The sequence below is a fragment of the Lepidochelys kempii genome, chromosome 27 (assembly GCF_965140285.1).
Source record: "Lepidochelys kempii isolate rLepKem1 chromosome 27, rLepKem1.hap1, whole genome shotgun sequence".
NCBI lineage: Eukaryota > Metazoa > Chordata > Testudines > Cheloniidae > Lepidochelys > Lepidochelys kempii.
The window spans coordinates 13,340,271-13,368,023 of record NC_136406.1 but is presented as its reverse complement, the minus strand read 5'-3'; the positions used below and the strand labels follow the sequence as shown (position 1 = coordinate 13,368,023).

General features: G+C 56.5%; 1 protein-coding gene across 1 annotated transcript in view; it reads left to right on the top strand.

Moving 5' to 3' along the window:
• TBX21 (T-box transcription factor 21) overlaps positions 1 to 27,029 on the top strand; it is a 34,211-nt gene extending 7,182 nt beyond the window's left edge. Inside the window, exons 2-6 of the mRNA XM_073325689.2 lie at positions 21,292 to 21,446; positions 22,425 to 22,546; positions 23,223 to 23,381; positions 23,806 to 23,867; positions 24,973 to 27,029. Coding sequence (XP_073181790.1) covers positions 21,292 to 21,446; positions 22,425 to 22,546; positions 23,223 to 23,381; positions 23,806 to 23,867; positions 24,973 to 25,621 — 1,147 coding nt within the window. The 3' untranslated portion in view covers positions 25,622 to 27,029. The remainder of the gene's footprint in view (positions 1 to 21,291; positions 21,447 to 22,424; positions 22,547 to 23,222; positions 23,382 to 23,805; positions 23,868 to 24,972) is intronic.
• The last annotated feature ends 724 nt before the right edge of the window (positions 27,030 to 27,753 follow it).

Sequence of the window (27,753 nt, the reverse complement as noted above, 5' to 3'; positions counted from 1 at the left end):
CACCACCAGAAGTTGGTCTGATCAAAGATACTACCTCACCCACCTTGTCCAAGGATATTAGAGAGCCCACCAGGGCTGCAACAACACTTGAAATCAAATGTGACATTTTAAAATTGATGAGGTGACAGCTTGTCTCAATTGAAATCAACGGCAGAACTCTCATTGACAGTAAGGCCAGGATTTCACCCCTTCTGAAAACCAAGCTCTTTGGGGAAGGGACTGTGTGTGTTTGTATAGTGCCTAGCACCATGGAGCACAGATCTGTTTGACACCCCAAGGGCTGTCTAAATGCAAAAGCAGTGTAGTTAAATTCATACAAGCCCCCTAGTGCGGATGCAGTTATACCAATAGAAAGGTGCTTTATACCAGTATAACAAGTCCCATATGGGATGCGGGGGGGGGGAAAGAGGTCAGGGCATGTACTGGTATAACCTGATCAATTTAAAAAAAACAGCCCCGTAACTCACATAGTGGTATCAGTACAAAATCTGTGTAGTGCAGCCCCAAGGCATTACCTCGATGCTGAGACAATATGGCCCTGGCTTCCAAGAGGTGGCCAGTCCTTGCTGGTTGCTTAAGCCAGGGTTTTTTCTATAGATCAGTCCTCAGGCACATGCTAGAATGTAGGGTCTTAAAGTGTTCCTCTTTCGATGTTCTAAATGATACTTGCCACCAGAGATAAAACGGTCCCCTGCACAGTAACAGATTAAAATTCCAACCACATCAAAGTCCCCACGCGCCCGAAACTTGCTTAAATGTGAAATATATTTATTTATAAATGTTTCGGGGGCCGGTACTGCTGGGCAAGATTCTGAGCTGGCGTAAATCGACGGTGTCCCTGCAGCTGTGCCGCTTACGCTCAGCAGATAACCTGGCCCGTTTATGGGAATGTCTCGGTAGTTGCTTGTCGGACAGCGAGGGACGCGTGATGAGATCAATGCAAGAATGGCAAAACTAACAACCCAGCGAATGCCTACAGTTATGTTGGGTAGGATAAACGTAGTGTAAGTGCTTTAAATTCTTCATATTTAAGGGCTAATTAAACGCTGGCAATAGATATTTTGAATAATCTGCTCAATTTCTTCTCCACTCTTTCCCCATAGCACCCATCACCATATTAGCAGAGCCCTGCCTAAACTATTGTGTGGGTTTCTTGCATCTTCATTGGCCGTTCAGCGGTCAGAGGTGTGTTAGCAGCATACGTAGACACACCTGAGTTAGCTTTAATCCAGCTATCTTTGGGAGCGGAGCAGTGCGGGCTGTACAAACTCCCTCGGGACCCTTGGGTGGCTAGTCTGTGCGGCCGCAGCTTCCCTGCTGTTGCTGCCTGAGATTCAAGTGAACTCGGGTGCGGTCATGTTCTGCGATCACGCCTCTGATCGCTATGTAGACTGGGTCTCTGAGCCCGACGAATAGGATCCCGGGTCTGCTCTGCTCTGGTGATGCCTGTTTCTTCCAGTGCTGATTACGCCCACCTTTGCCGCACTCTGTGTTGTCCTGGTGAGGGCCCTGCATTCAGCAGAGATCTTCAGCTCGGTGCGACTTTAAAGCAGCTGTTCTGCTCAAATAAATTTGTTAGTCTCTAAGGTGCCACAAGTCCTCCTGTTCTTTTTGTGGATACAGACTAACACGGCTGCTGCCCTGAAACTTAACAGTAAGCAGGTGCTCAAGTGCTTTGCTGAATTGAGGCCTCCTGGCGTTGTGTCCCTTCAGTCACAAAAGAACCATTTTTGAGTCCTCTCATTCTTATATTAAAATTTTTTCTTCTCTTCCCACAAAGAAGTCCTCCCACCCTACCCATGAGAACTGGTGGAATAGAACACGAGCTAGGTCCTGCCTTTGTTTCACAGACAGGTTTTTATTTATTGTATTTGTTTTGTGGAGCCCTCCCTCTGGCGCCTGCTGGAGAACTTTTAGGACAGTGACTTTAAAATGAGTATGAGACCATCAATCGTAAGCTGTAGGAGGCAGGGACCATCTTTTGGGTCTGTGTTTGTAGAGCGCCTAGCAGTGGGGGGGTCCTGGTCCGTCACTGGGGCACCTAGTTACTGCTACAAGATGAATAGTGAATAAGAACAGTGATGTCCTGGCAAGCAGGCATTTAAACTATATATGGGGGATGGGATCTGATCTGCCCCAAAGTTTGGGGCTCTTCGGAGAGGAAGGTTTGGGCTCAGACCCAGCTGGAAAACAAACAAAAATGCTCCTTCCGCGGGAGGAAAGAAGCTAAAAGAAAAGGGAAGCCCCAGTGCTGGTAATCTGGATCTCAAAGGCAGTCTCTGATCTGAAGAGGGGATGGGCCCCTGCTCCCAGAAGGCTCAGCCCCCTACCAGGTGTAGCTTGAGAGCCTCAGAGGCCTTGTGTGAACATGGGGGGGTGAGGACATAGCTCTGGCCCAGGACCCATGGGCTGCTCTGACCAAGCAGAAATAGCATGGCTAGCTGGCGTCCCCAGCATGATGGATGATTTTCTTTCTCAGTATCAGACTGGTATGGGGGGAGGGAACCACGTGGCCTGAAGGCCAGCTCCCCAGTGGGTGAGGTGTAAATAAGCCTTGCTCTGAAGTCAGTGGATTTACACCAGCTGAGGATCTGGCCCTTAGCATGTTCGTTCTAACATGGATGAGATCTAAGGAGGAGACTGTGCCTTATCACCTGGCTGAGCCTCCCTCCTGCCCCCAGAATTGCCACTGAAGTTGGGGTGAGATTGGGATCCACAAGGAGAGAAAGGCCATGTTCCAAACTCCCCCTCTCGTGCTCTATGAGCCGGCCTGTCCGTCCTTTTGACGTGTCAGGACATTCCCATGAGCTGGATCCAGGGGGGCTTCTCTCGGAGGTGTCCGCTGCACAACCGTCTCTGCCTCTTCCCCGAGGCGCGTCCACATGGGGTCCCTCCTGCAAACTAACCCGCCCCCGCCTCCCAGCAAGGCGGCAGGTGGGCTGAGCTGTGACTTAGATGCCAGAAGATGCTCAGTTCTCAGGGCCAGTTAATTTTTTTTCCCCCTGACCCCGCTCCGATCCCCTTAGGGAAAAGCAGACGACGCTGAGAACGGGGGGCCGGTCCCCGCATGCTCATAGCTCCTGCTGATGCTAATGCAACATTACAGCGTGGTGGGACTTTTATCTCCAGCGCACACGCTCCTTCCCCAACCCCCTCATTCTCCCCCCACCCAATGCATGATCCAGATCGGCGCCGGGTGTCACATCCCCAAACCCAGCCCCGAAATGCTGCCAAAAATTGAAACCTGGTCCAGTCCCTTTAACCCACTCTGGTTCATTCTGGCTTGGGGAGTCTATTGTCGTCTGGGCCAGATCCCCAGCTGGTGTAAATCGGCCTAGCTCTGTGGAAATCAATGGAGCTGCTTTGATTTACCCCAGCCGAGCATCTGGCTCGTAATGGTTGAAGCGACCAGAGGCCTCAGCAGAGATCAGGGCTGGATGGTGTTTGTAGGACGATAGCCTCCGGGGGGGTGGGAGGTGGCAGAGCCCCCACGGAGGCTCAGAGCCCCATTGTGCCAGGTGCTTCACCAACACAGAACAAAAAGATGGTCCAAGAGACAGCGGCTGGATGCAGATGGGGGGGTCCGAGGGAACAATGGGCCGGGACCGGCACCAGCTGCCTCACCGGTTTTTTGTAGGATCAAGGCAAAGGAGAGAGTTGAGGGAATTGCAGGAGAACAAGATTCCACTTCATCAGCAGAGTGAAGGCCCCTAGGAGGATGGCCAAGGAGGTGGGATTGGGGATGTTTAGAGGGGCCCTGTGGGAGCAAGCACAGAGGGGCTTGTTGAAAATGTAACCAATGGGGCTGGCACCCCCTGCGGGGAGCTGACAAGAATTGAAAGTGAAGGCAAATCGCTCGCATTTGAAGTGCTGGAGAAAGGGAGAGCCAGGGGAGAGATCCAGAGAGAGCGGTGGGGTGCTCAATGATGCTCTTAGCAGCAGCAGTCTGAACGGGGCGGCACAGGGCAAGACTGCATTGGTCGGGGCCATGAGATGATTAGAGTTTTAGCTGCACGGATGGAGAGGCCAGGCCGTGGCTTCTCCTGTCGGCGTTGTCAATTCACCTCCCTGAAGGCCGGGGGAGAAGCCCTCCCGTCAACCCAGCGCTGTCTACATGGGGCATTAGGTCTGTATAACTGCTTCGCTCGGGGTGTGGATTTTTCACACCCCTGATTGATGTGGTTATCTGGTGTAGACCAGGCTGGGTGCACACTACCACTTACTATCACGCTGCTCAGGGGTGCATGAATAAGCCATCCCCTTGTGCAACGTAAGTTGCATGGGTGTGAACAGCGCTGGGCCGGCAGGAGAGCGTCTCCCGACGACAGAGCGGCTGCCTCTCGCGGAGGCTGGTTTTATGATGCCAGCAGGAGAGCTCTGTAGCACTTCCAGTGTAGACTAGCCCTTAGAGAGGTTCTGCCGAAAGAATTGGCAAGATTTAGACCTAGCCTGGATGGGAGGGTCTGGAAAGAGGGCCGTGTTTTGGGGCCTGGCTGGCAGGGAGAAAATGGGGAGATCCTATGAAGCAGGAAAAGTGGAGGGGTAGGACAGGGGGACAGTTTGAGGAGGGAGTCCAAACAGCTGGGAATGAGGGCATGGGAGTCGGCCGGGTTGGAGAGGCAGGGTTGCTTGGTAGGGAGAGGGCAGAACTGAAGGAGGAGAGGATGGCATCGCAGTGGAGGAAGGTCCACACGGTCACAGAGTTTCTGCCAGAGGCACCAGGGCAGGAGTGGAGGAAGCAGGTGTTGGGGTTTGGCCACAGCTGAGGGCTGCCAGGGCTGGGGTGTTGCATGGAGAGAGAGAAGTCAAGGGTGGAGGGACATGGAGCCAGGAGGGAATCAACCCCAACTCTCAGAGTGGCAGTGGACATCGCTGCATTGAAGGGTCAGAGTCTGATCTCAGTGACACCGGCCTAAATCCAGAGTCAGTGGATAAGTGAGGGGGTGAGAAATTTAGTCTTTTAAAGTTGGTGGCGCTGCTCCGGATCTTGGAGGGAGATTGGGACTCTGCATCCATTGAAGACAGGGGGGCCACATCGGATTTCCACTGGGGCAGCGGCAGTCTGGGCGACCCTAAAAATCTCAATCAATATAGCCACGGCTCTCGGGTGTGAAAAATTCACACCCCTGAGGGCTCAGCTGACCTAGCCTCTGGTGTAGATGTGGATGGGCTGAGGGAGGGATGCTTCCATCGACCACGCTACCTCCGTTGCGGGAGGTGGAGTTCCTCCAGCCACATAGGGTGGGACTGTGCTCTGGGGTAATTGCTGCATACATGCAGCGGAGACCAGTCCTGAGCTGGGAATCCATTTCCAGGGGGGTGGGGCCAAGCAGCTACAAAGGAAGGAAGGTTCCTGCTCAGATGAGCTGAGGTGGAGACAGAGCTGATGAAGGAAGAGGTTCAGGAGCAAGGTGAAAGACACGTTTAATGAGGGGTGAATGGCTCCCAGGCCACCTCCCCCTGCCAGTGTGCTCTGGGATCTGGTTTGGCCTTATCTTCCAACACCTCTGGGATTAAAAGCCTCGTGACCAGGGCCTGCCCTTGTGGAGTGAGAAAAGTCTGCGGATTCAGGGAGTTGGATCCTAGCTCCCCAGACTGGGGTGCAGATGGGGAGGGGCAGACGACTATGTTTTGGAAGGAAGAGGCACCCGTGCCAGGGATGGGAGGGGGTGGGTGAAGGTTGGGCAGAAGGTCCAAGAACAGGAGAGGGGTTTCTCCAGAGGAGTCTCTGAGCAGAAAGGTTTCAGGAGCCGGATCAGAATCGCCCCATGGCAGGTGAGGGGAAGAGACCCCTCCCCCAAATGGAGCTAGGCCGGCAGAAAGCGTAATGACAAGGTGTGTGTTTAATGTGAAGCACGTGCTGCATTGAATTGGGGCCTGGCCGTGCCGTGAGATCGGAATTGGGCCACAGAGGCAGTTGGAGCTGGGGCGAGATCCGATCCCCTCCCAGCATCTCTGTGAGAAGTTCTCATCTCTCCAGAGATTTCCTTTAGCTCTTCTTCTTTCTCCAGGCCGGTCCTCACTGATGCAGTCCATCCATTGCCATAGAGACCGGCCGCAAATAAATAGGAACTGCTGTCAACAGGGGCTGTGAGGAGACACTGTTCGGTTGCATCCCTCAAGTGCACCCGCTAGGGGTCAGGCTTCTCCACACCCCTGCGGCCATGCTGCGGGAAAACAAGGGAATTCTCTCTGGGTGGTGCCCTGGTGAGGACACGGGGTATTTTACCCTCCTGCACCCCTGGAAGGTTTTTCAGCAGCTGGGATCAGCCCCCTCGATCGAAAAGCCCGAGTCTCTGTTGTCCGACTTAGGCCACCATGGGGTTCAGCCCTGCTCTATGGGGCAGAGAGCGATGTGCTTGGTTGGGTTACATTCGTATGCAGCAAACAAGGGCCCGGCACCTGTATTCTAGTGTAACAAACAGGAGGTCAGGTAGGATTTCACAGGCAAGGCCGCGCTGTGTCCTATGGCCACGTGGAGCGTCCTGGTAGATCCTCCAGTGTTCTGAGCTGAAGGAGAATCTCCCTTGCTAGAAGAGAGCCTATAACGCAGATGAGACGTTCTCACGCCAGCCAGACGTGTCCACACCCAGGGCGGTCGTGCCTAGAGACGCCAAAGAGGCCTCCTTGTGCTCAGCACTAAAAGAGCATGGAGCATAAATAGACGAGAGGGAAATAAAGCCTCAAAATAATGGTTTGCCCAAGCCTTGTTGCCAGGGAGGGGATTAGAACCCACATCTGCGGAGTCGCCAGGTAGCGCTTTAGCCACTAGATCAGGGGTGGGCAAACTTTTTGGCCGGAGGGCCACATTGGGGTTGCAAAACTGTATGGAGGGCCGGGAAGGGAAGGCTGTACCCCCCCAAACAGGCTGGCCCCCGCCCCCTATACGCCCCCTCCCACTTCCTGCCCCCCTCAGAACTCCTGACCCATCCAACCCCCCTGCTCCTTGTCCCCTGACGGCCCCCTCCCGAGCTCCTCCCCCCGTTCCTAAATGCCCCTCCCGGGACCACCCCCCATCCAACCCCTATCCACACCCCTTCCCCCTCACAGCCCCCCCCCCCCCCCCCGAGCCCCTGACCCATCCAATCCCCCCGGCTCCCTGTTCCCTGACTGCCCCCCATCCCAGAACCTCCGCCCCATTCAACCACCCCTCTTCCCTGACCATCCCCCCGGGACCTCCTGCCCCTTATCTTATTGGAAAGCCTGGGAGGTGGGCAGGCGTAAGCCGAACGCGGCGGCATAGCTGAGGGGAGGGAGGACAGCGGGGGAGGAGCTGGGGGCTAGCCTCCCCAGCCAGGAGCTCAAGGGCTGGGCAGGGGGGTCCCGCGGTCCGGATGTGGCCCGCGGGCCGTAGTTCGCCCACCTCTGCACTAGCTCATTGTGTTACATGCAGGGCAGGGCCACGTGGCTTTCAGTAATGTTTAGATTTAACTTCAGCAATTGCTTCCTGTTGATTTCGGTAGCTCATCACAGCCCGGTCCCCAAGGGCTCGTATTGGAGTTGTGCCCGGAGGCAGGACGGCTGTCACCTAAGAATCCGACTTTGCGCTAGGCAGGCGAAGAACTCAGAGTCTCGCACCATCAGGCAACCGCCGTGTCTCCTGCTGAGTCAATGCATGTGGGGGGGGGTGGCCTGATCCTGCGTGTCCCCTGCTGACACAGTGCACAGGGATGGGGCAGTCCAGCAGTCTAGATGCAGCCACGTGCAGGAGGAGACATTTAAATAGGAAAGGCCTAGGTTAAAATAGCCACCCTGACTCACTACGTCGATACTCCAGATTTACCCTACCTCTATCGATTTCAGTAGGGAGTGTGGGGCAGGTTCCCCCTGGCCCTCCATTTACACCAGCGGAAAGTGGATAGAAAATGCTATCAAACAGGGGCCAAGTTCTCAGTGGGTGTAAATCGCTGTGGCTTCTTTGAAACCAGTGGAGCTGCGTTCGTTTCCACCAAATGAGAGTCTGGACCATTGAGTTTAAAAATCAGAGACCGAGTTTCTGCTTTCAAGCGCACACGTTTGCATAAGGCCTCAGCCAACCCTGTGGAGAGAAAACCTGCCTCTAACATCTCCCACAATGTCACCAGACCAGTGGATTATTTTTAACTAGCGCTTAAAAAAAAAAAGGTCTAAAACCACCTAAAATCTCCCCTCTGCTCTGCTCCAGAATCTAAAAACTGCCCATCTGGCCATAGGAACAAACATTTCTTCAAGCTCTGTGGCACTTCGCTTCCTATCTGAAACCGTTGTGCAGCATTATTGGGTGCTATTATGGCCTGTTGAACTGTTTCCACTGGCTTTGGATCAAACCCTTACACAGCTGCTGAGCTCCCCCCCAGAGGTGGTTGCATTCCAGTGGTGGGTAAGGGGAATCTTTTTCTATCAATATGTAAAGGGCTCAGGGATCCGTGCTGGATGCTGTGGCATCAACTATGGATTGACTCCAGTTTGGGCTGCCCAATTTGAGAACATTCTTGTGTTGCTTTTAGAGACCCCCCCCCGATTTCTCTCCTTTAATCCCAACCAGCCTTGGACACATTTGGATCCTTCCTGGGATTGGATTTTATCACTCATGCCGACAATGCGTTCTTACTTTACTACCAATAAATCCATCAGGGCCAAACCTCCCACTGAAACCAGTGAAGTGTGTGCGTGTGGGGAGGTTACCAGCAATATCAGCAGGCCCCGTAATGTGTAGTAACGAGCAGATACCAGACAGATCCTGCCAGGGCTTCTTAAACTCCAAGGGAGCCAGGAACTCAGCTGGGGTAACTCAGTGGGACTCCAGGGCTGTCGTTGGCGTTCCTTACAATGGGGGAAACAGGTGGTCTGGTCTGAACAGAATCTATGCCCTTGTAAACTCTCTGCCACAGCACTCCAGCTCCTCCCCCCCTCCCTGAGCTGTTACTGACCAAGCCAGGCTGAGAACGGCTGCTCAGACTGTGGCTCGGCCGGGAGACGTGTGCTACATTTGAACCCTCAGCCAGAGGGTGGGTCCTGGCGCCGTACTGGTTTGGCGAGAGCTTTGCAGATGTTCTCTGCCTGGCACAGCTCTGCGTGTGTATCCCCTGCCTCCACCGGTGTTCCATGTGATCCCCTCCGGCTGGACACCCTGCTGAAGTCTCTGTGAAGGGAAGAAGAAATTTTTGTTTGTGGACATGCTCATGTGGTCTAGTGGTGAGAGCCGGGGGGACCCACAAGGTGGAACTCCTGGCTTCTATTCCTTGGGCTGGGGGGCTGGCGGTCACAGACAGGCTGGAGGGCGGATTCTATTTCCGGCTGTGGTCCGCGTGCAGAGGCCTGAGGCAGGACTCCTGGGTTCTATCCCCAGCTCTTTCTCTGTGATCTTGGGGCCAAGACCCTACGCTTCGGTTTCTCCATCTTTAAATGGGGATGGCCCACCTCCTGTGGGGAGATTGTGAGCTTTCATACATTGCTCTTTGCCAAGTGCTTTTAAAATCCTCAAATGAAAGATAAGGGGAAGGGGTGGAAACCTGCTGAAATCAGTGTGTTCAGGAAATTCCACACAGTTGTTTAAAAGAAGACAACCTTTAAGAACGACTTGGTCACACCAATCCGTGTGCCTTTTGATTGGCCAGCCAGCGCTCTGTAGCTGGGGACAATCCCCGATGTTGCTTCACCGACGGTATCTGGGTTAGGAGAAGCACACTGAACGATTGAGTCAAGAGGGCTGGTTCTCTGTTCTGCCGCCGTGATGTGGCGCAGAATCCGGCCCGGCGTCTTGGTTCGCTGTAAATCAGCAAAGCCCCTCTGCCATCAGGAGCGCTAGGTCGATAGACACCAGCTGAGGATCCGGCCGGAAGAGGGTTTTCCTTAGAGGTGGGCGAAAATTTTCAGCTGAAAGTCTCGGGGCCAAAATGCGCGAGTGAGAACCGTTCGCAGGTTGCGTCAGTTTCACCAAATTGTTCGGCAGCGGGCGGGGGGTGGTCCTCAACATTTTGATTTTTCCGGTTTGACGTTGCCTTTATTTTCTTTTCAAATTCAAAAATATTTAAGAATGCTCAAAACCGAAACCTTTGGGGTCAAACAGACCATTTTGTTTGGCCCCAAATAATTTTCTTTGTTTAACCTGTCAAAACTGCCAGTGAACCCAGAGCATCAGTTTCCTTTGGTCTGGCTGTAATTTTAAGGCCCCTCGTTCCCCAGGGTGCCTCCCCTTTCCAGCTGATTGTGTGGGCCTGCGTGTGCATCGTCGGTCGGTGCCAATAGGAGGTGGTAATTTTGTGTGTGTGTGTGGTCTGTTACGCTCCGTTTGCTGCCGCCCCGATGTGCGATTGAAAAAGCAAAAGAGAAGCTCAGTGGAAAAACAACCAAACCTTCAGCCCCAGGAGGAAGTTTGAAATGCTGCAGGGCCCACGGGGAGCAACTCCCTGACGCCGCATTACCGCAGTCGGCGTGGGGTGGAATGAGTGAGGAGGGTTGTACCTGGGTGTGGGGTCATGGGGAGCGATTCCACGTGCCCATGGAAACAGCTTGTAACCGGGACACATTTCTGCTAGCCCCAGTGGGCTAGAGTCAACCATGACCTAAGCAACAGGGGAAGCAACTGTGATCTCACACCAATTCTCACGCTGAGGGGCCTGATGCTCTGTGCACTCCCACTGGTGTTCATCCAGAGTAACGCCAATGAGGTCAGCTGAGTTACACCAGAGTGAACCTGGGGTAAGTGGGAGGAGAATTGAGCCCTGTAACCCACTGACTATAAGAACAGAAGAATGGCCATGCTGGGTCAGACCAATGGTCCATCTAGCCTACTGTCCTGTATTCTGACAGTGGCTGGTGCCAGACGCTTCAGAGGAAACAAACAGAACAGAGCAATGATCGAGTGATCCATCCCTGTCATCCAGTCCCAGCTTCTGGAAGTCAGAGGTTTAGGAACACCCAGAGCATGGGGCTGCGTCCCTGATCATCCTGGCTAATCACCATTAATGGACCTGTCCTCCAGGAACTTATCTAACTCTCTTTTTTTTTTTTTGAACCCAGTTATTGTCTTGCCTTCACCACATCCCCTGGCAATGAGTTCCACAGGTTGACTGTGCATTCTGTGAAAAAATACTTCCCTATGTTTGTGTTAAACCTGCTGTCTATTAATTTCATTGGGTGACCCCTGGTTCTTGTGTTATGTGAAGGGGTAAATAACACTTCCCTATTCCCTTTCTGAAATTTTGCCATCTCATTCCTTACCCCTTTTTCCAGACCACTTATGAATGTGTTGAACAGCACTTGTCCCAGTACAGATCCTTGGCGGACCCTGCTATTTACTTCTCTCCACTGTGAAACCTGTTTGTTCCTGCTCTCTGTTTCCTATCTTTTAACCGGTTACTGATCTATGAGAGGACCTTCCCTCTTATCCCATGACTGCCTACTTTGCTTAAGAGCCTTTGCTGAGGGACCTTGTCAAAAGCTTTCTGAAAGTCCAAGTACACTATATCCACTGGATCACCCGTGTCCAAATGTTTATTGATACCCTCAGAGAATTCTAATAGATTGGTGAGGTATGTTTTCCCTTCCCTAACATATCATGTTTATCTATATGTCTGATCATTCTGTTCTTTACCATAGTTTCCATCAATTTGCCTGGTACTGAAGTCAGGCTTACTAGCCTGTAATTGCCAGGATTACCTCTGGAGCCTTTTTAAAAAATTGACATTACATTTGCTAAACACCAGTCATCTGGTACAGAGGTTGATTTAAGCGATAAGTTACATACCACAGTTAGTAGTTCTGCAGTTTCATATTTGAGTTCCTTCAGAACTCTTGGATGAATGCCATCTAGTCCTGGTGACTTATTACCATTTAATTTATCAATTTGTTCCAAAACCTCCTCTATTGACACCTCATTCTGGAACCATTTCTCAGATTTGTTGAGCAAAAAGAATGTCTCTGGTGTGGGAATTTCCCTCACATCCTCTGCAGTGAAGACCGATGCAAAAAATTCATATAATTTCTCCGGAATGGTCTTGTTTTACTTGAGTGATCCTGTAGCACCTCAATCAACTAGTGGACCCCATTGATTGTTTGGCAGGTGTCCTGCTTTTGTTATACTTTAAAACTAAGAGCAAAATTTTTGTGTGTGTCTTTTGCTAGTTGCTCTTCAAATTCTTTTCTGGCCTGCCTAATTATATTTTTACACTTGACTTGCCAGAGTATGTTCTTTTCTGTTTTCCTCAATAGGATTTGACTTCCAATTTTTAAAACATGTCTTTTTATCTCTAAGCATCTCTTTAACTCTGTTTACCATGGTGGCATATTTTTGGTCCCTTTCCTGATTATTATTGTTGTTGTTATTATTATTTTATTATTTATTTGGGGCATATATAGTTTGAGCATCTCTTATGGTGTTTTTAAAAAAGTTTCCATGCAGTTTGCAGGCATTTCACCCTTGTGACTGTTCCTTGCAATTTCTGTTTAACTGAGCTCCTCATTTTTCTGTAGTTCCCCTTTTTGAAGTTAAATGCTGCTGTGGTGATTTTCTCTGGTACTTCCCCTCTCCCCAAGGATGTTAAATTTAATTACATTACGGTGGCTATTACTGAGCAGTTCAGCTATAGTCACCTCTTGGACCAGTTAGGACTAAATCAAGAATTGTCTCTCCCCTTGTGGGTGCAAGGACTAGCTCTCCAAGGAGCAGCCATTAATGGTGTCTAGAGATTTTTATCTCTGCATCTCTTCCTGAGATGACATGTTCCCAGTCAATAAGCGGATAATTGAAATCCCCCATCATTATTGGGGTTTCCGGTTTTGTAGCCTCTTTAATCTCCCGGAGCATTTCACAGTCACTATCGCCATCCTGGTCAGGTGGTCAGTGGCATATCCCTACTGCTATATTCATATTATTCGAGCATGGAATTTACATCCATAGCGATTCTATGATGCAGTTTGATTCATTTAAGATTTTTGCTATCTTTGACTTGGTTTTCTTTCACATAAAGTGCCACTCTTCTACCAGCATGACCTACTTTGTCATTCCTACACATTTTGTACCCTGGTATTACCCATTGATTATCATCACTCCACCAAGTTTCTGTGGATGCCTATTCTATCAATCTCCTATTTAATACCAGGCACTCAAGTTCACCCATCTTTAGTATTTAAACTTCTTGCATTTGTAGACAAGCACTTATCAAAATTGTCAATATTTAGTTGTCTGCCTTCTCGTGATGTAATTGAATGGGACAGTTTTGCGTGACTGTTTCTCTTCAGCTCCTACCTGTATTTTATTAACTTCTATCATTACAGTATTATGATTTATTTGTATTAAAGTAGCACCTAGAAACTCCAGGCAAGATCAGGACCCCATCGCTAGGCCCTGTACGAATACAAAGTGGAGTTACTCCTTATTTTTACAGATCCAGACGAACACGGCTACCCCTCTGATACTTACTCCTTACTGCATGCATCCGATGAAGTGAGCTGTAGCTCACGAAAGCTTACGCTCAAATAAATTTGTTAGGCTCTAAGGTGCCACAAGTCCTCCTGTTCTTTCTGCGGATACAGACTAACACGGCTGCTACTCTGAAACCTGTCATTGCTCCTTACTGACACCCATGCAACCAAGATCAGGCCCCCTGTGTATAGGGGCTGGGAAACTGGTGTAAGTTTCAAAGCGGTGTAGTTCGCACGGATTGGACATCCGTTGACTGTGCAACATAAGAGCAATGAACCGGTTTGCCTGTAATCTAACGGGTCAGATCGCTGGCTGGTGCAGACCCGTGCCTGTGAGAGTCAGACGTCGAGATGATCACGGAGCCAGGAATGCTGATGTCTCCCGTCAAAGCTCAGCTGGGGTTCGTTGGTGTCGCTCCATTGAAGGAGGATCCGGCCCTTCATTTCTAACTCGCTGGAAGCCTGGGCTCTGCAAACAAGAGGTCTGGCTCCGTTGCCATCGGAGGTGTGATTACGGTACATGCAGACCCACCGGCAGCAGCGTGGATGGCGTCGTGGGCTAGCTGCCTGAGGGGACCCTGGGCATGTAGTCGAGCGGCTCAGCCCATGCCTCCTGCTAAGCCCTAGCTGGTCCAGTCCAAAGAGCTCCCTTGTCTGTCCCCACCCCCTGCTCCGTCCAAGGCTCTTACCCTCGCATGTGAAAGCCAAACAGAGATGATGATCTCCGTCCCAAATGGATTGGGGACGATACAGGGGACCCAGCCCATCCATCAGGGGCTGCCGCTAATGTGATTGGAGAGGCAGTGGAGATGCCCATCAGGGATCATAGCGATCTGGTGGAGGGGGGCAAGAAATTCTCCCCCCTCACCCCCCCAAATGAGGGCAGCATTGGCCTTGCAAAAGCTCCAAGTCTGCTGTAGCCCAGTCGGATTCAACATAGGGATGCCTGGGTTCTACTCCCAGCTTTGCCATAGCCAGGCCTCCTTGCCCCAGTTTCCCCATGGGTAAAATGATACCCATCTCCTGGGGCAGGGCTTTGTGAGGCTTCATTAATGGTTTTCAGGAGCCTTAATGGGAGGGTGCATAATTAAAGGGCTTGATTTCCCCACCACTACCCCACCCTTGGGTGCTCAGATACTATGTGGGGGGAGGTTGTATAAACTTCCAGAGGCACTTAAATGCCCTGGGACTCAAAAGCCTGGGACACAGAGAGAGAGGGCCTAACTCTAAGCACTGGATTAAAACTGGGGGCCTGATTCCCCTCCCCCTGCTGTCAATCAAGAGTGACGGAGCACAAAGATGCTGGCATGAAAATCCACTCCAGGGGGGGCTTTCTCTGAGGCAGGGGTCTCCCCGCTGCTGTGAGCTGTTTGGCCACTGGCATGCTCCACTCCAGAAGTGGCTTCATTTCAGTGCAGAGGTGCTGCTTTTGGCTCCACGTCGGATTCAACTCAGGGCCTACTCCGGCTTCCATTGGACGTGACCAGTTTAATGGCACCAAGACCGGGCCTGAGACGCCCCAGCCCCACCTGCCCCATAAGTATATGGGGCAATACGTTGCTGACGCAGCCATGAAAACGGCACCCTCAGGCTCCTCTGTGCCACCACAAATCAGCAGCATCGGGAGGCAGAAGCCACACACGGTGAGGGCTTGTTCCCTCGGCATGAAGATCACGTCTCTGATACAATTATTCGGGGGAGATCCTGGCGTCCTGGGAGCAGAGACCTTCCTGGAGAGCAGCAAAGCGCTCACGCTCCCCAGGTTCAGGGGAGCCTCGGGGCAAGGGTTTGGGAAATTCATTTGCCTAATCGAGCAAGGAAAGCTGGCAGGAAACCGGCATAGCCTCCCAACGCCTCGCTGAGCTCCTGCGAGTGGATTCCCAGCTGCGGGGAGCTCCATTGAACTCTGCTCAGGATCCAGCCTGCTCGGGTCTGTGAAAGTTGGGGGCACCAAAGATCTTAAGACCCGAGGCAGCAGCTCAGCTGAGTGTATCCCTCCCCGCCTGCACCTACCCCAGCCCCCCACCGCCCTGGTCTGCAGCAAGTCACCATGGCAAGGAGCCGGCACAACGTGGTATAAATATCCCAGTGCAGGAAGGGTGCCACCAACCCAGCCCTCTTCTCACTCTCCGATACCTCAGAGCTGAAATAAAACCTAAGCTCCCGTGGAGAAGGAACCTCCCGCTGCATGGGGCAGACTCAGCTGCAGGAGGAGAATGGATGGGTCGCGGGAGATGCCTGGCTGAAAGCGGGGCAGCGGGTCTGGTTTGGTGCAGTTCTGGATTGGAGCCATTTGCAACCTTCCGGCTCAGATCAGGGATGGGCATTTGAACAGGCCCAGATTTTCAGGGCGCTTTGGATCCAGGGTTTTAGTTTGAGTCCGTGAAGATCTTGGCTGCAGAAGGGTTGGCAGGGGAGAGGGAACATGGTCTGGACCCAGATGAGGAGCATTACAGATGCTCACGTGCTGTGGGCAGGGGGGCTGTACCAACTTCCTCCTCCCCTTTGCAGATGCTCCACCACCCTGACCCCCCGCTATCCCAGCCCTGGGCTCCCCATACCCCCAGCTCTGCTGCTGAGCCTTGGTGCCAACCCACAGCTGGGCTTGGGCACAGGCTGGGGGCATGAGGCAGGCTGGGGGCAGGTTAGACATTGGTCATGGAGCAGGCTGGGGTATGGGGCAAGGGGCGTGGGGCAGGCTGGGGGCATGGGGCAGATTAGACATGGGAGGGCACAAGGCATGGGGCAGGCTGGGTGCTCAGAGGTGCCCCCCACTAGTCAGTAGTACAGAAGAGGAGACCTGGGATGAGGGTCTCCTGGAGGTAACCAAGGGTGAAAGCAGGCAGAAGAAGTGACCTCTGAAAGTTATTTGCTTCCCATGACTCCCTGGGACACCCCAGGGCCACTCTTTGAGCAGCGGGGAGGAGAATTTCCATGCAGAAGGAGGGGAGGGTCCTGGCCCCCCGCCAGGTCCGGCCCGGCCCTAGGAGCCCAGCCTGGGCTGGGCTTTCCAAAGTCGTTTCTGAGAAGCGGGGCCCGGCTCCCGCCAGGTCGCCCCCGGCCCTGAGATCACTCCGCCCCGGGCCCTGCTTTATCAGAAACGCCGGCGCTTCAAGGAAACCCGGAGCTCGACGGCTCAAAGCCCCTCCTGGTTCCGCCCGGCATCCCCCTCCCACGCCGGGGGTGGGGGCCGCGCCGCGATGACTTGGCCTGTCGGCTTTGAGCATCATGTGCTGTGGCAAGCTTGGGGAGGGGAGGAAGGAAGTGAGAGAGACCGAGAGAAGCAGAGGAAAGAGAGAGAGAAAGGAAGAGAAGAGCAGCGGCGGGAGGGGGAGGAAAAGGGGAACGCAGAGAGGGAGCGAGGTCCCTGAAATGATGGGGAGAAAGCCGGGCTCGGCAGGTGGAATGGAGCCTGCGGGGCAGGGGGGAGCTGCCCTGGCCTCCCCATGCAAACGGAGCGGTACCAGCAGGTCTGGTTCTGGCAGGGCTCCCTCCGCCCCCACCTCAGGGCTCCCACTGAATCCACATTGTGCCCCCCCCCATCCCCTGACTCCCTGCCCCCCCAGCTCTCAGCCTGGATTTGGGGAGCCTGGCCCTGGGTCCCAAAGCGCCCCCTGGCCCCGCGTGCGGCCTCCGACAGAGCGCGTCGGGGGTGAATATTTCAAGGGGGCCGTTAATGTTTCAAGAGCGGCGCCCCACGGGGGGCACGCGTCTGCCTCAGTGCGGCTCAGCGGGTGGGTCTTTGTGTGTGGCAGATTACCTGGGACTGTGGCGGTGAGCGGTTGTGTGCGTCCGGGAGTGTGCCCAGGGGACGGCGCGCGTGTGAATCTGTGTGTGTGCACAGCCGGGGCGTTGTGTGAGTGTGTCAGGTGTGCATATGCGTGGACGTGGATATGTGCGTGCCAGATTGTGCGTACACCCTCTGGGGGGGCCCGCGGTGCGTGTCACTATGTCGTGAATGGGTTACCGTTGTGCGTGTTTGATTGTATGGGAGGGGGTCAGAGCGTGTGTGTGTTGTTTGTGTGCATATCACAGGGTGTCTGCAGGGCTGGCCTCAGGATAGTAGCGAGACAAGGTGGGTGAGGGGGTCTCTTTACTGGGCCAGCTTCTCTTGGTGAGAGAGACGAGCTTTCGGGCTCCCCAGCGGTCCTCTAAAAGCTGTTCCCTGCCCCACCTTGTCTCTCTTACACAACAGAGGTGCAGCTGAGTGTGTCACTCTCCTGTGGGGGGACGGGGGGGCCTGTCTGTCCATGCACACCACGGGTGCACCATGTCTGCATGGAGCCCCAAGACCCAGCAGGCTGGGCTGCAGGGAGCTGCCGTGAGGCCCAGCGTCCTTGCCAGCCTGGGCTCCGGTGACGTCTGCCTTGCGAGCCATCAGGTCAGCCAGTTCAGCACGGGCAGGCATTTTGCCCAGGGCTACTGGCTCCCTGCTCTTGGCCTATCTTTTATTCACTAGCTAGAGAAATATTCACACGCTCTCCTCTCTGCTGTCTCCTACGCCGTCCCCTCCACGTTCGGGACTGGATGCATGGGGGGGGGTGTCATATTTGATTGACAGATCATGGGAGCTCTGGTGAGAGAACCTGGGCCAGCCTTGCCCCAGCCAGGCCTTCTCTGGGCAGCCCAGTTCGTCGCCCATTTAAACCAGCGGGGGAGGAGATTTTACACTGGTGTAACTGACAACAGCTTGCGTCCCGTGGTCCTCAGCTCCTGGCTTCACCAGGAATATGAGCAGGACTGGAGGGGGATTAAATTCTGCTCTTAGTCTTATTATGATTAGTTCTAGATTGTGGTAGCACATAGGAACTATGGACCAGGCCCCCATGATGCTAGGTATGAACAGAATAGAATAATGGTCCCTGGCCCCAAGAGCTTACTTCGCTCCCCCTTACAGAAGCGGACTCACTCCTGAGTCCTCCCAGGGGGATTCAGATCAGAATCCCAGGCGTGGCAGCTCGGGCATTTTTGCTCTGGCAATTTGCTCCTGATTTTGGTTGTTCTGAAAGCCCCAGCTCCAGGAGTCTAGTGATGATGTGAGACTCTTGGCTTCCATTTAAAACAAAAGAACAGTAAGTTTCCAGCCATCGTGGTGCAGAGAGAGGCTTGAAGTCATAAAGCCCCCCCACTTCCCTAGGCTCAAAATCGAGAAGGCAAATAGAAAGGGCATCTATTTTTTTTAAAATTTAATTTCAAGATTTTTAAGCGATTGTGGGAGGAGGGGGGCTGCTTGATGACTTTTGAATAGTTGGCATTGATAAGGCTGGGATCGGGTCAGAAGGGCTGCATTGCGGCTCCATATTTACATCAGCATGACTGGGCCTGATTCGGGGCCTGCCTACCCTCGTGCTAATCCGGCGTGAGCCAGTGTGTAAATCCAGGGTAAACCCGAGAGGGGCCTGGCACTAACATGCATCTTTAACTCGCCGCTGTCAAGCTAACTCTGGATGCACACCAGTGTAAATCTGGCATAAATGCAACATTCCAGCTATACACCAGGGTGGGTGACAGCAGGATCTGGGCATGCATCATAAATTACCAATAATTAATCCACCACGGATTTGGACGGCGCTATCCCAGTGTACACCCGCTGAGGATCAGGCCTCTAAAACCCGCTTGGCTCCGTTTTGGGAGCCTGGCCAGTTTCGTTTTCTTCCTCCTGTCAGTGTCTTCCCTCGGCTGCCTCTGCGGTTCCCACCCTGCACTGAACGCGCTGAATGTGCCAAACAAAACCTCTTTTCATTGAAATGTGTTTGAAGCAAGAGTTGGGGGGGGGGGGGGTTAGAAAGCGCAAAGTCACTGGGCAGCATCTCCTAAAGGGGGCTGCAAAACAGTACAACCTTTGCAGAGGGCTTTTGTGTTTCCTCTCTGGTCCTGGCTGCCGTCGCTGGGATAACGAGCCTGAGCCATGTGTCCTCCCTCTGAAGCACCTGGCACCGGCCGCTGTGGGAAGACAGGACCCTGGGCGAGATGGACCTTTGCTCTGACCCAGTCGGGCTGTTCCTACGTCCGCCTGGAGCGAACCTGCAGCCTTGAGAACCAAAGCAGCCCCTGCTGCTTCAGAGGACTTAGGTCTCAGCAGGGAACAGCAGCCTGTTGCAGTCCCTAAAGCTGGCCACTAGAGGGAGCCATGCTCACACTCCCTAAAGGCGTGCCTTACATTGTGGTCATGTCTCCCTCTTGTGGCCAGCCCCGGTGTCTACAACCACCCGCTCCCTAACCCCTGGCTTAAACAGCAGAGGCCGGTATTGTTTGAGGGTCCTGAGTTCGATCCTCGCTGGCGGCTGTTAGGCGTGCGTGGATGTGGTTTGTTGCATTGGTCCCCCCTGATCCTACCAGGCCAGGGCCCTCCGTGCAGTGGGGAGACAGGGTCCCCTTTCTCGGACCCCTCTTCTTGCTCTGACGAAGGGGGAGGCCACTAACCAGAGGGGTTGAAATAGGGATTTGAAATTGACGTGTGAGCCCCACCCGATCCTGCCTCTTTCCTCTGCCCCCTTCCCGGCTGTCCTCTGCCATTGCTCTCCATTCCCCTTTTCGCTCCCTGCCTCCCTCTCTCCTGCTCCTCCGCCCTTGCCTGGCCTGGTGATGGGGCTGAGAATAGAAACGGTCACTTTCTGAACCGGAGAAGTGAGGAGGAGGGGCAGAGGGAAGTGGGGGCCGGGGCATGGGACACAGAACCGAGCTGCCACCTGTCGCAGTCCGCTGACAAGTCGCTGCGTTCTCAACAGGGCCAAGTGGCTAAATCTGCCCTGATAGGGGGCAAGGGACTGGGGGGGGGCCTGGGATCAGAACCAGCTGGCTGGGCTGGCTTCGGAATCAGAATGGGAAGAGCTGGGAAATAATCCAGCTCAGGGCGGGTTGCTTCCACCCCCCACCCCCCCACCCCATTGTCTCCCTTCCCGTCTCCGTTCTCTACTGCTTCTTCCCCCTGCTTTCTATAGCCACCCCCAGCTTCCCCTCTTTCCTCCAGTCCCCCCATTTCCCTCAATCCCTCCCTGTGCCTAGCTCTCCAAGGCAGGGAATGCGTCTTTGTATGTTCACACGTGGGTCCCAATCCTGACCGGTCTCTGCTGCAATACCAGGAATGGTTAACGGCCATCAGCTCCTCTTCTCCCTCAGGCTCTCCTGCAAACTCTGCCCCCAGCCCTCTCCCGATCTCTCCGGTTTGATACCCCCAGGGGCCTCCCCAGTGCTCAGGAATTAATGGGGCATTCCAGCTGCCTGGGCAGGGAAACCAGCTGGGCATTGGCCTTGTCTAGGGGCATGTAGTTACAGGGTAACCTAATGGGGCTGGCCGAGGGGTAACCAAGGCGCCTGCTCCATGCTGAGCTGGGAATTGGGAGGCCTGGATTCTACTCCCAGCTCCGCCGCTGACCTGGGGCTGGTCACATCTCACTGTGCCTCAGTTTCCCCTCCCACCCTGTATGTGTCTTGTCTAATCAGACTGTGACCTCTTTGGGGTGGGGACTGCCTCGCTGTGTCTTTGTACAGCGCCTGGCACAACGGGGCCCTAGTCTCTGTTGGGGCCTCTCAGCGCTACCATAATAAATAATAGCATGAGGACAATCCAGGCCATCACACGCCAATCCCCTGTGTTGCCATCACATTCCTCCAGCCCATATCCCACGGATACATCCTCAGGGCAGCTCCGTCCTGCTCCGGGCTGGGATCCCACCTGGGTCCTTGCTCACCTCCACGAGCCAGCTCCTTCCTCGGGGGACCTTTCCCCGCCGCGTGGCCAGACTCCACGGGATTTCAATGGCAGAAGGATGTTCTGCCCTGGGGAAGTGTGTGTATGTGTGTGGGGGTCTTGCTGTGTGATTTGGGGACCCAGGGGGCGTCCCCTCCAGTGTAACACGCTGGGTTGTGTTTGTGTCCCCTCTCCAGGCGGATGTTCCCGTTTCTTAGCTTCAACCTCTCCGGGCTGGACCCCGTGGCTCACTACAGGGTCTGCGTGGACATCGTCCTGGTGGATCAGCACCACTGGAGGTACCAAGGCGGGAAGTGGGTCCAGTGCGGCAAGGCCGAGGGGAACATGCCAGGTAGGAAGGAGAGATCCAGGCCAGTTATCTTGTTCATGGGGCTGAGGAACCAGGGCGTTGGGTACAGGGGAGTGGTCGGGGCTTGCCACTGTCTCTAGGGTTCTCCTGCACCCTCCCCTGCAGCGCCCCCTACTGGGAGAGCCAGGCACCCACCCCAGCCACTGCTCTTGCACCCTCACCTACAGCGCCTCCTGCTGGGAGAGGCTGGGACTGGGTAGCCAGGAGCTTCTGCACCATTCCCAAGAGTGGCACCTGCTATCGAAGCTGTGTTGGGGGGCAGAAGGGGGGGGGGCTTGCTGTGACCTGACAGCTGGTTCCTGATTCGGGGTGGTTCCTGATTGGGGGGTGGGGGTTAAGATTTCAAGCAGCGATGGCCAGCGTCTCAGGGCTGCCTTTTCCCTCTGGGGGGGGAAGAGCTGGATCCGTGTTTCCCCGAACGGGACTGGGGAGCCAGGGTCTGCAATTCGCCCCAACCCCAAACTCCCCTGGCGCTGCAGGGTCCAGTACCAGCCCACCAGCCGATCTCTGGATCCCGGAGCAGCAGGGAGCCCCTCCCCTTCCTTTCTTGTCCCCACCCTATCCCTCCAGCACCGGCTGCCCCCCTCCCTCCCCTCCGCTCCCCTCCCCAGCGCTCGCGGCATTCCCAGGAGCCAGAGCGCCCTCTTGTGGGCAGCCGGGACGGTGCAGTGGCTCCCTGGCTGGCACAGCACCCCAAATAACCGATGTGTTATTTCGCCTCTCTGCCCCCTGCCTACCCAGCCGGCACTTCCCGGCCTGGGCTGGATGAGGGGGGAGTCGCCCCCCGTAGCTGGGTGGAGAAGCTGGTCCCAAGTGCTGCTCCGAGCCCTGAGCCGGAGGCACCCAGCCGGGAGGGGGCACTGGCTGCCGGGGGGGGCTGGCCCAGAGGCCGTGGGTGCAGGGAGCTGCTGGTGGGCCCGTGGCAGCAGCCCGGCACTCAGCAGGGGGCTGTTCTGGCAGGTAACCGGCTGTACCTCCACCCCGACTCGCCCAACACCGGGGCCCACTGGATGCGCCAGGAGGTCTCGTTTGGAAAACTCAAGCTCACCAATAACAAGGGGGCGTCCAATAACATCACACAGGTAACCACCCCCCCATGGCACGGGCCAGACGCCCGTCCCTGTCGTTGTGGGGCACAGGCCAGACACCTGTCCCCCTCTCCCGGGTAACATTCCCCATCGCGGGGCACAGGCCAGACACCTGTCCCCCTCACCTGGGTAACGTCCCCCATCGCGGGGCACAGGCCAGACGCCCGTCCCCATCACCCATGTACCGACCCCGCCCTCCTACAGCGTACTACACAGAGACCCGCCAGCCTATCTGCATTGTTCCTGGCAGGAGCGCTCCCCTCCAGCTTCTGGACCCTCCAGACACTACCTACTCCCCATCATCCACGTCTCTGCGGCGTGGGGCTCACTCCCAGGACTCCGGTGCTTTCTCTGTTCCGTTCTTTCTGTCGCCTTCCTTCCAGCTGAAGGAGCTGCCTTTTGCCCAATAGTTAGCCTGTGGAACTGCCTGCCACATGATATCGATCTAAAGCTATGAATCCCACGGACGTTCCCTCACTGGCTTATCCCCAGGGCCATGGTACCCTCAGTCAGGATAAGCCTGCCATGGTCTCCCCCATAGATTGACCCGCAGAGCAGTGGGGATCACCCTACCACGGGTTGTCCCAGTGTGCCCCCCCTCCCAGCTGCAGAGCACCCCTTATGGGCGCCGCGCCTCTTCCGTGACACTCCCGTGCCCTGCTCTCTGCAGATGATCGTGCTGCAGTCCTTGCACAAGTACCAACCGCGGCTGCACGTGACGGAGGTGAAGGAGGGGGAAGGGGACGAGGCCTACCCCTCCAGCAACACCCAGACCTTCATCTTCCCGGAGACGCAATTCATCGCCGTCACGGCCTACCAGAACGCCGACGTGAGTACGGGGCCCCCGCGCCGCCCTGGGCCACGGCAACCCCTTGGACACTCAGGGGCAGCCACTAGGGGGTGCTGTGCCAAGGAGAGGGGTAGGTCTGAGGCGCCCACGGTGCGCTTGGGTGGGGACTGGAGCATCACGTCCGCACCCCATGGCCCGGCTCCTGCCTTGTGCTGGGAAGAGCAGAGGACGGGTGTCTGGGAAAAGGTGGATCAGGGCCCGTGGTGGGAGCAATGGGGTGGGGGGTGTCATAGGGTTGGGGGAACAGATGGGGAGCACTAGGAAGATGGGGGGGCTGCCCTGGATCCTGGCTTCTTCCCCCCCCCCCCGACTCTCCCTCCTTCCCCTCTGCCCCCCCCAGCCCCATGCCGTCCCACTCACGCAATGCGACTGCGTACCCAGACTCTCTCCTGTGTTGTCCTAGATCACTCAGCTGAAAATCGACCACAACCCCTTTGCCAAGGGCTTCCGGGACAACTTCGACTCGTGAGTATCCCCCCATCCCGCCCCCCACTGGCTTGCTCCCCATCGCCCCGCCGGGCCAGCCCAGCCAGGGGGCGACGGTGCCTTGATGCACAGTCATCAATGGGTCACTGCCAGGCGTCTCCGAGGCCCCCATTTGTCTGGCACCCCCAGTGCTCAGAGGGCATTGGTTGGGAGGGAAGGAAGGGGGTCACTGAGGGGTAGCAAACATTGGGTGGATGGGGATGGGGAAGCCGCAGGACCCCTTAACGTGCCTCCCCCTAGCAGCAGGAGGGCGGGTTGCTCACCTGTGTTCCCGCTAAGGTGCGCACCTGCATGGCTACACAAGGGCCACGTGCGCAGGTGAGCGGGGAGAATGGAGGGTGGGGGCAGCGGGGTGAGGTGATGGGGGGGCTTGGAGGAGCTTGGGGCATGGGGACGGGAGAGACCCCAGAGCTGCGGAGGGGAGAGAGGGGGGTGTGTGTGACACACACACACACATGGTCTTTCACACTCACCTCCCAACGCATGTGTTTTTGTTGTTCCTTCTTGGGCCTTCCTGCAATGCACATACGTTCTCTGTACTTTTATTCTTTCAAAGTGCAACGTTCGTGTTTTGACGGGTCTGTGCCCTTCATAATTTTTATTCCTCTCTTTCTTTCACTGAACTTTGATTCTTTGAGTAGTGAGTTCTAAAATGCCTAACGTGTCCTGGCCGGAGTAATTATCCCTCCGGGAACTTTTTCAACAGAGAGATTCTGTCTGGGTGTTTTTGTTTCTCGGGGTGGTGCCCATCCCCGCAGGACCACAAAAGTGGTGCACGGAAGGACATTTATTCCGCGCGTGGGTGGAAAAAGTGAGAGGGACCGTTGTCGCTCGCCCTCCGAGGCCGGGTGTCTCTGCTGAGTTTGCCAGCCCGGAGGAAGGGATGGCGACGGGCAGGGATACCCGGCCCGGGGCAGGGCTGAGACCCCCCCCAAACTCAGCTCAGTTACCAGAGCGCCGCTGAAGCCAGCCAGGGCCGGAGTCCAACCTGAGGCACCAGGGGCCCCCCCACCGTGCCAGCCGTCCAGCTTCCTCTCCACCCCCTGCCTGACCCCCCACCTTGTGTTTGTCCCCCCCCCCCCAGGATGTACACGACGGCAGAGGGCGACCGCGTGACCCCGTCCCCGCCCGACCCCACCACTTGCCAGCAGCTCCTGCCCGGCAGCCGCTTCCCGTCCTTCCTGCAGGAGCAGTACCCGCTTCCCCAGAGCCGCTACTTCAATGGGGAGCCCCTGCAGCCCAAGGAGCCCCCCCGCTGGTACTTCGCCTCCCAGCAGCCCCCCGCCGCCCCCCTGGATTATGGCGCCTACGACGGCGCCTACAGCGGGAACAAGTACATGCCCTTCGGCGTGAAGGCCTTCCCCCTGCCGGCCTCGCCCCACGCCCCGCTGCCCTACTACCAGGAGCCCCACCCCTTCGGCTCGCCGCCCGCCGCCTGGCAGCCCCCCGCCAAGCCCAGCCCCGGGGCGCTCGGCTGGTTCCGGCCCGTGCGGGACGTCAGGCCCCCGCCCGGCGGCGAGGAGAAGGGGAAGGACGCGGAGGGCTGGGCCGAGCCGGCCTCGGTCAAGTCGGTGGACTCCTCGGACTCGGGCCTGTTCGAGGCGGAGTGCAAACGGCGCCGGGTGTCGCCCTATGCCTCCAGCGCCGAGAGCTCGCCCCCCGCCCGCAACGGGGACCTGTACGACAAGGAGGGGGGCGCCGACCCCGGCTACTACGGCTTCTACGGCAACTGAGGGGGAGCAGGGAGGGAGCGTTTTCCTGGTGCTGGGGGGCTAGAGGTCCCCCACCCCGCCCCCCCAAATCATATCGGCTGTCCCCAGGGAAAGGGGGCGAGGGGGGCGGTCGCTGCAGACAGGCGCAGCAGAGGAGGTGAAGGTGGGGGGGTGTGTGAAGCTTCTCTTTACCCCCCCACAGTTGCACAGTTGGCGGGGGGGACAGGGGCGGGGGCTTAGCGTGTGCCAGGCTGGGCCCCGGCTGACCCGCGTTCGTGCATCGGCCCGTGCGCAAACGCCCTCGTGCACGCTTTGGTGCTCACACCCATGTGCATTTACACACAGACCCATGCCCCAGTCATGCACACGGGTACCCCCCCGTACCCCTGCAGCCTCCCCCCCCCCCGCCGATACACCGTTAATGGGGTTACCCTGCAGCCAGCCAGGAGACCGGCCGAGGCTGCAGCTCTGGCCTGACCCTGCGTATCCCTGATGAGCAGCCTGTCTTGCCATCCCCAGGCCCTGGTGGGCTGGGCACAGGGGCACATTTCCCCCGCCCCCCTCCGTTGCAGCAGGCACCTTCCGCCCCCCTGCCCCCCCACCCTGCCGAGCGTGTCGAGGGTTCAAGCACCGGAGCGGCCTCGTCCGTGCCCATCGCAGCCAGGAAGGAGCCGAACCACGCGGGTGGCCGAGGCTGCGCTCCCCCCTCTCCCCCGGGCTCTGTGGTGTCTGTTTTGGGGAGGGAGGCTGGGGAGTGAGTCCTGCACCAACCTTACCCCAGTCACTGGCGGTGACCCCGGGCTGTCCCCTGCCCTCAGCTCAGGGGAGCAGCGAAAGCAAAGTGGGGGCCCTGCCTGACGGGCCCTGGAGCCTGGCAGGCTCTGCCCCCTCGTTCCCCCCCCCCCGCCCCCAGATTTGTCAGACTGCCCTTAACGTAAGAGCCCCCTCCCCGACTGCCCTGGGTCTTTGTGTCTTCGCCTCATCTCTGGGGCCGCTGGGTTCCCCCAGCTCAGGGGGCAGAGCAGGCAGGGCCCCACGGACGCCACGACCCAGTTGTGCTGGGGGGGGGGGGCAGGCCTTCAGTGCCACTGGCAACGCAGCCAGCTGGATGAGGCACCCAGGGGCACTCCCAGCTGAGGGGTGCGGGGCATCCCCACCACACACACGCACCCCCACCTGCTGAGACCCCCCTGAGCCCTGCTGGGGGCCACTCACTCCCCCCGCCCCCAGCACCAACCTGGCCTCATGGGCCTGTCCCACTGCTGCCATGCACTGCGGGGAGCGGGGTGTTGCCTTTCACCCCCCCACCCCAATCCCTGTCCCGTCCCTTGGCTGGGGCCAGCCCCTGTGCTCATGGGTTTGGGTTTGTGGCATCCACAAAAGTCCTGGCCTTATGTCTCTGCCCATCAGGCCCGCTGCTGGGGCCCTGACTGCGGTGCTCTTTGGGCGGGGGCCTGCCAGGGGCAGTTCTGGGGACTGTCTGAGTGGCCCCATGGTGGGCGGGGGGGGCGGTAGTTGGTGGGTAAAGGTGCCCCATTCAAATAAAGCGTCATGGCCTCGAGCAGGTTAGCCAGGTCAGAAAGCAGGGCGCCAGCCCAAATTGTGCAGCTCCGAGCGCCGCCGGCTCCCCCACCCCTCTCCACCCACGCTGTGGGGCCTGCAGGGGGCGGATGGGTGCCGCACCCCACCCTACCCCGCGTGGCCAACTACTGCCTTGCTGTGCAAAGCCATGGGGGGCACCAGCCAGAAATATTCATACGTCTTGCAGCAGTTCAGAGCGTGGGGGGGGGGGGGGCAGGGCAGAATGATGCTCCCTCCACACGGCTCATCCCCATGTCCAGCGCACGTCCAGCAATTCCCCCAGCCGCTGGCCTCTGCCAGGCATGAACCAGCCCCCCTTTGCACCCCAGCGCCTGGTGGGGGATTGGGGGGGGGGGAGCTCTGCTCTCCAGCGCGTAACCAGCAGCAATCCTGTCCCACAAAACCCTCCACCATTTGGCTACGCACCTAACAATTCGGGGGGGATTTAGGTACATCTTAAATGTTATTTTTCTTGCTCCCCCCCCCCCACCCCCCCCAGTTGGGGCATGCCCCTGGATGGGCAATATTTGAAGCCTCTAGCCTGGGAACACTGGAGGTGGATTTATTCAGCC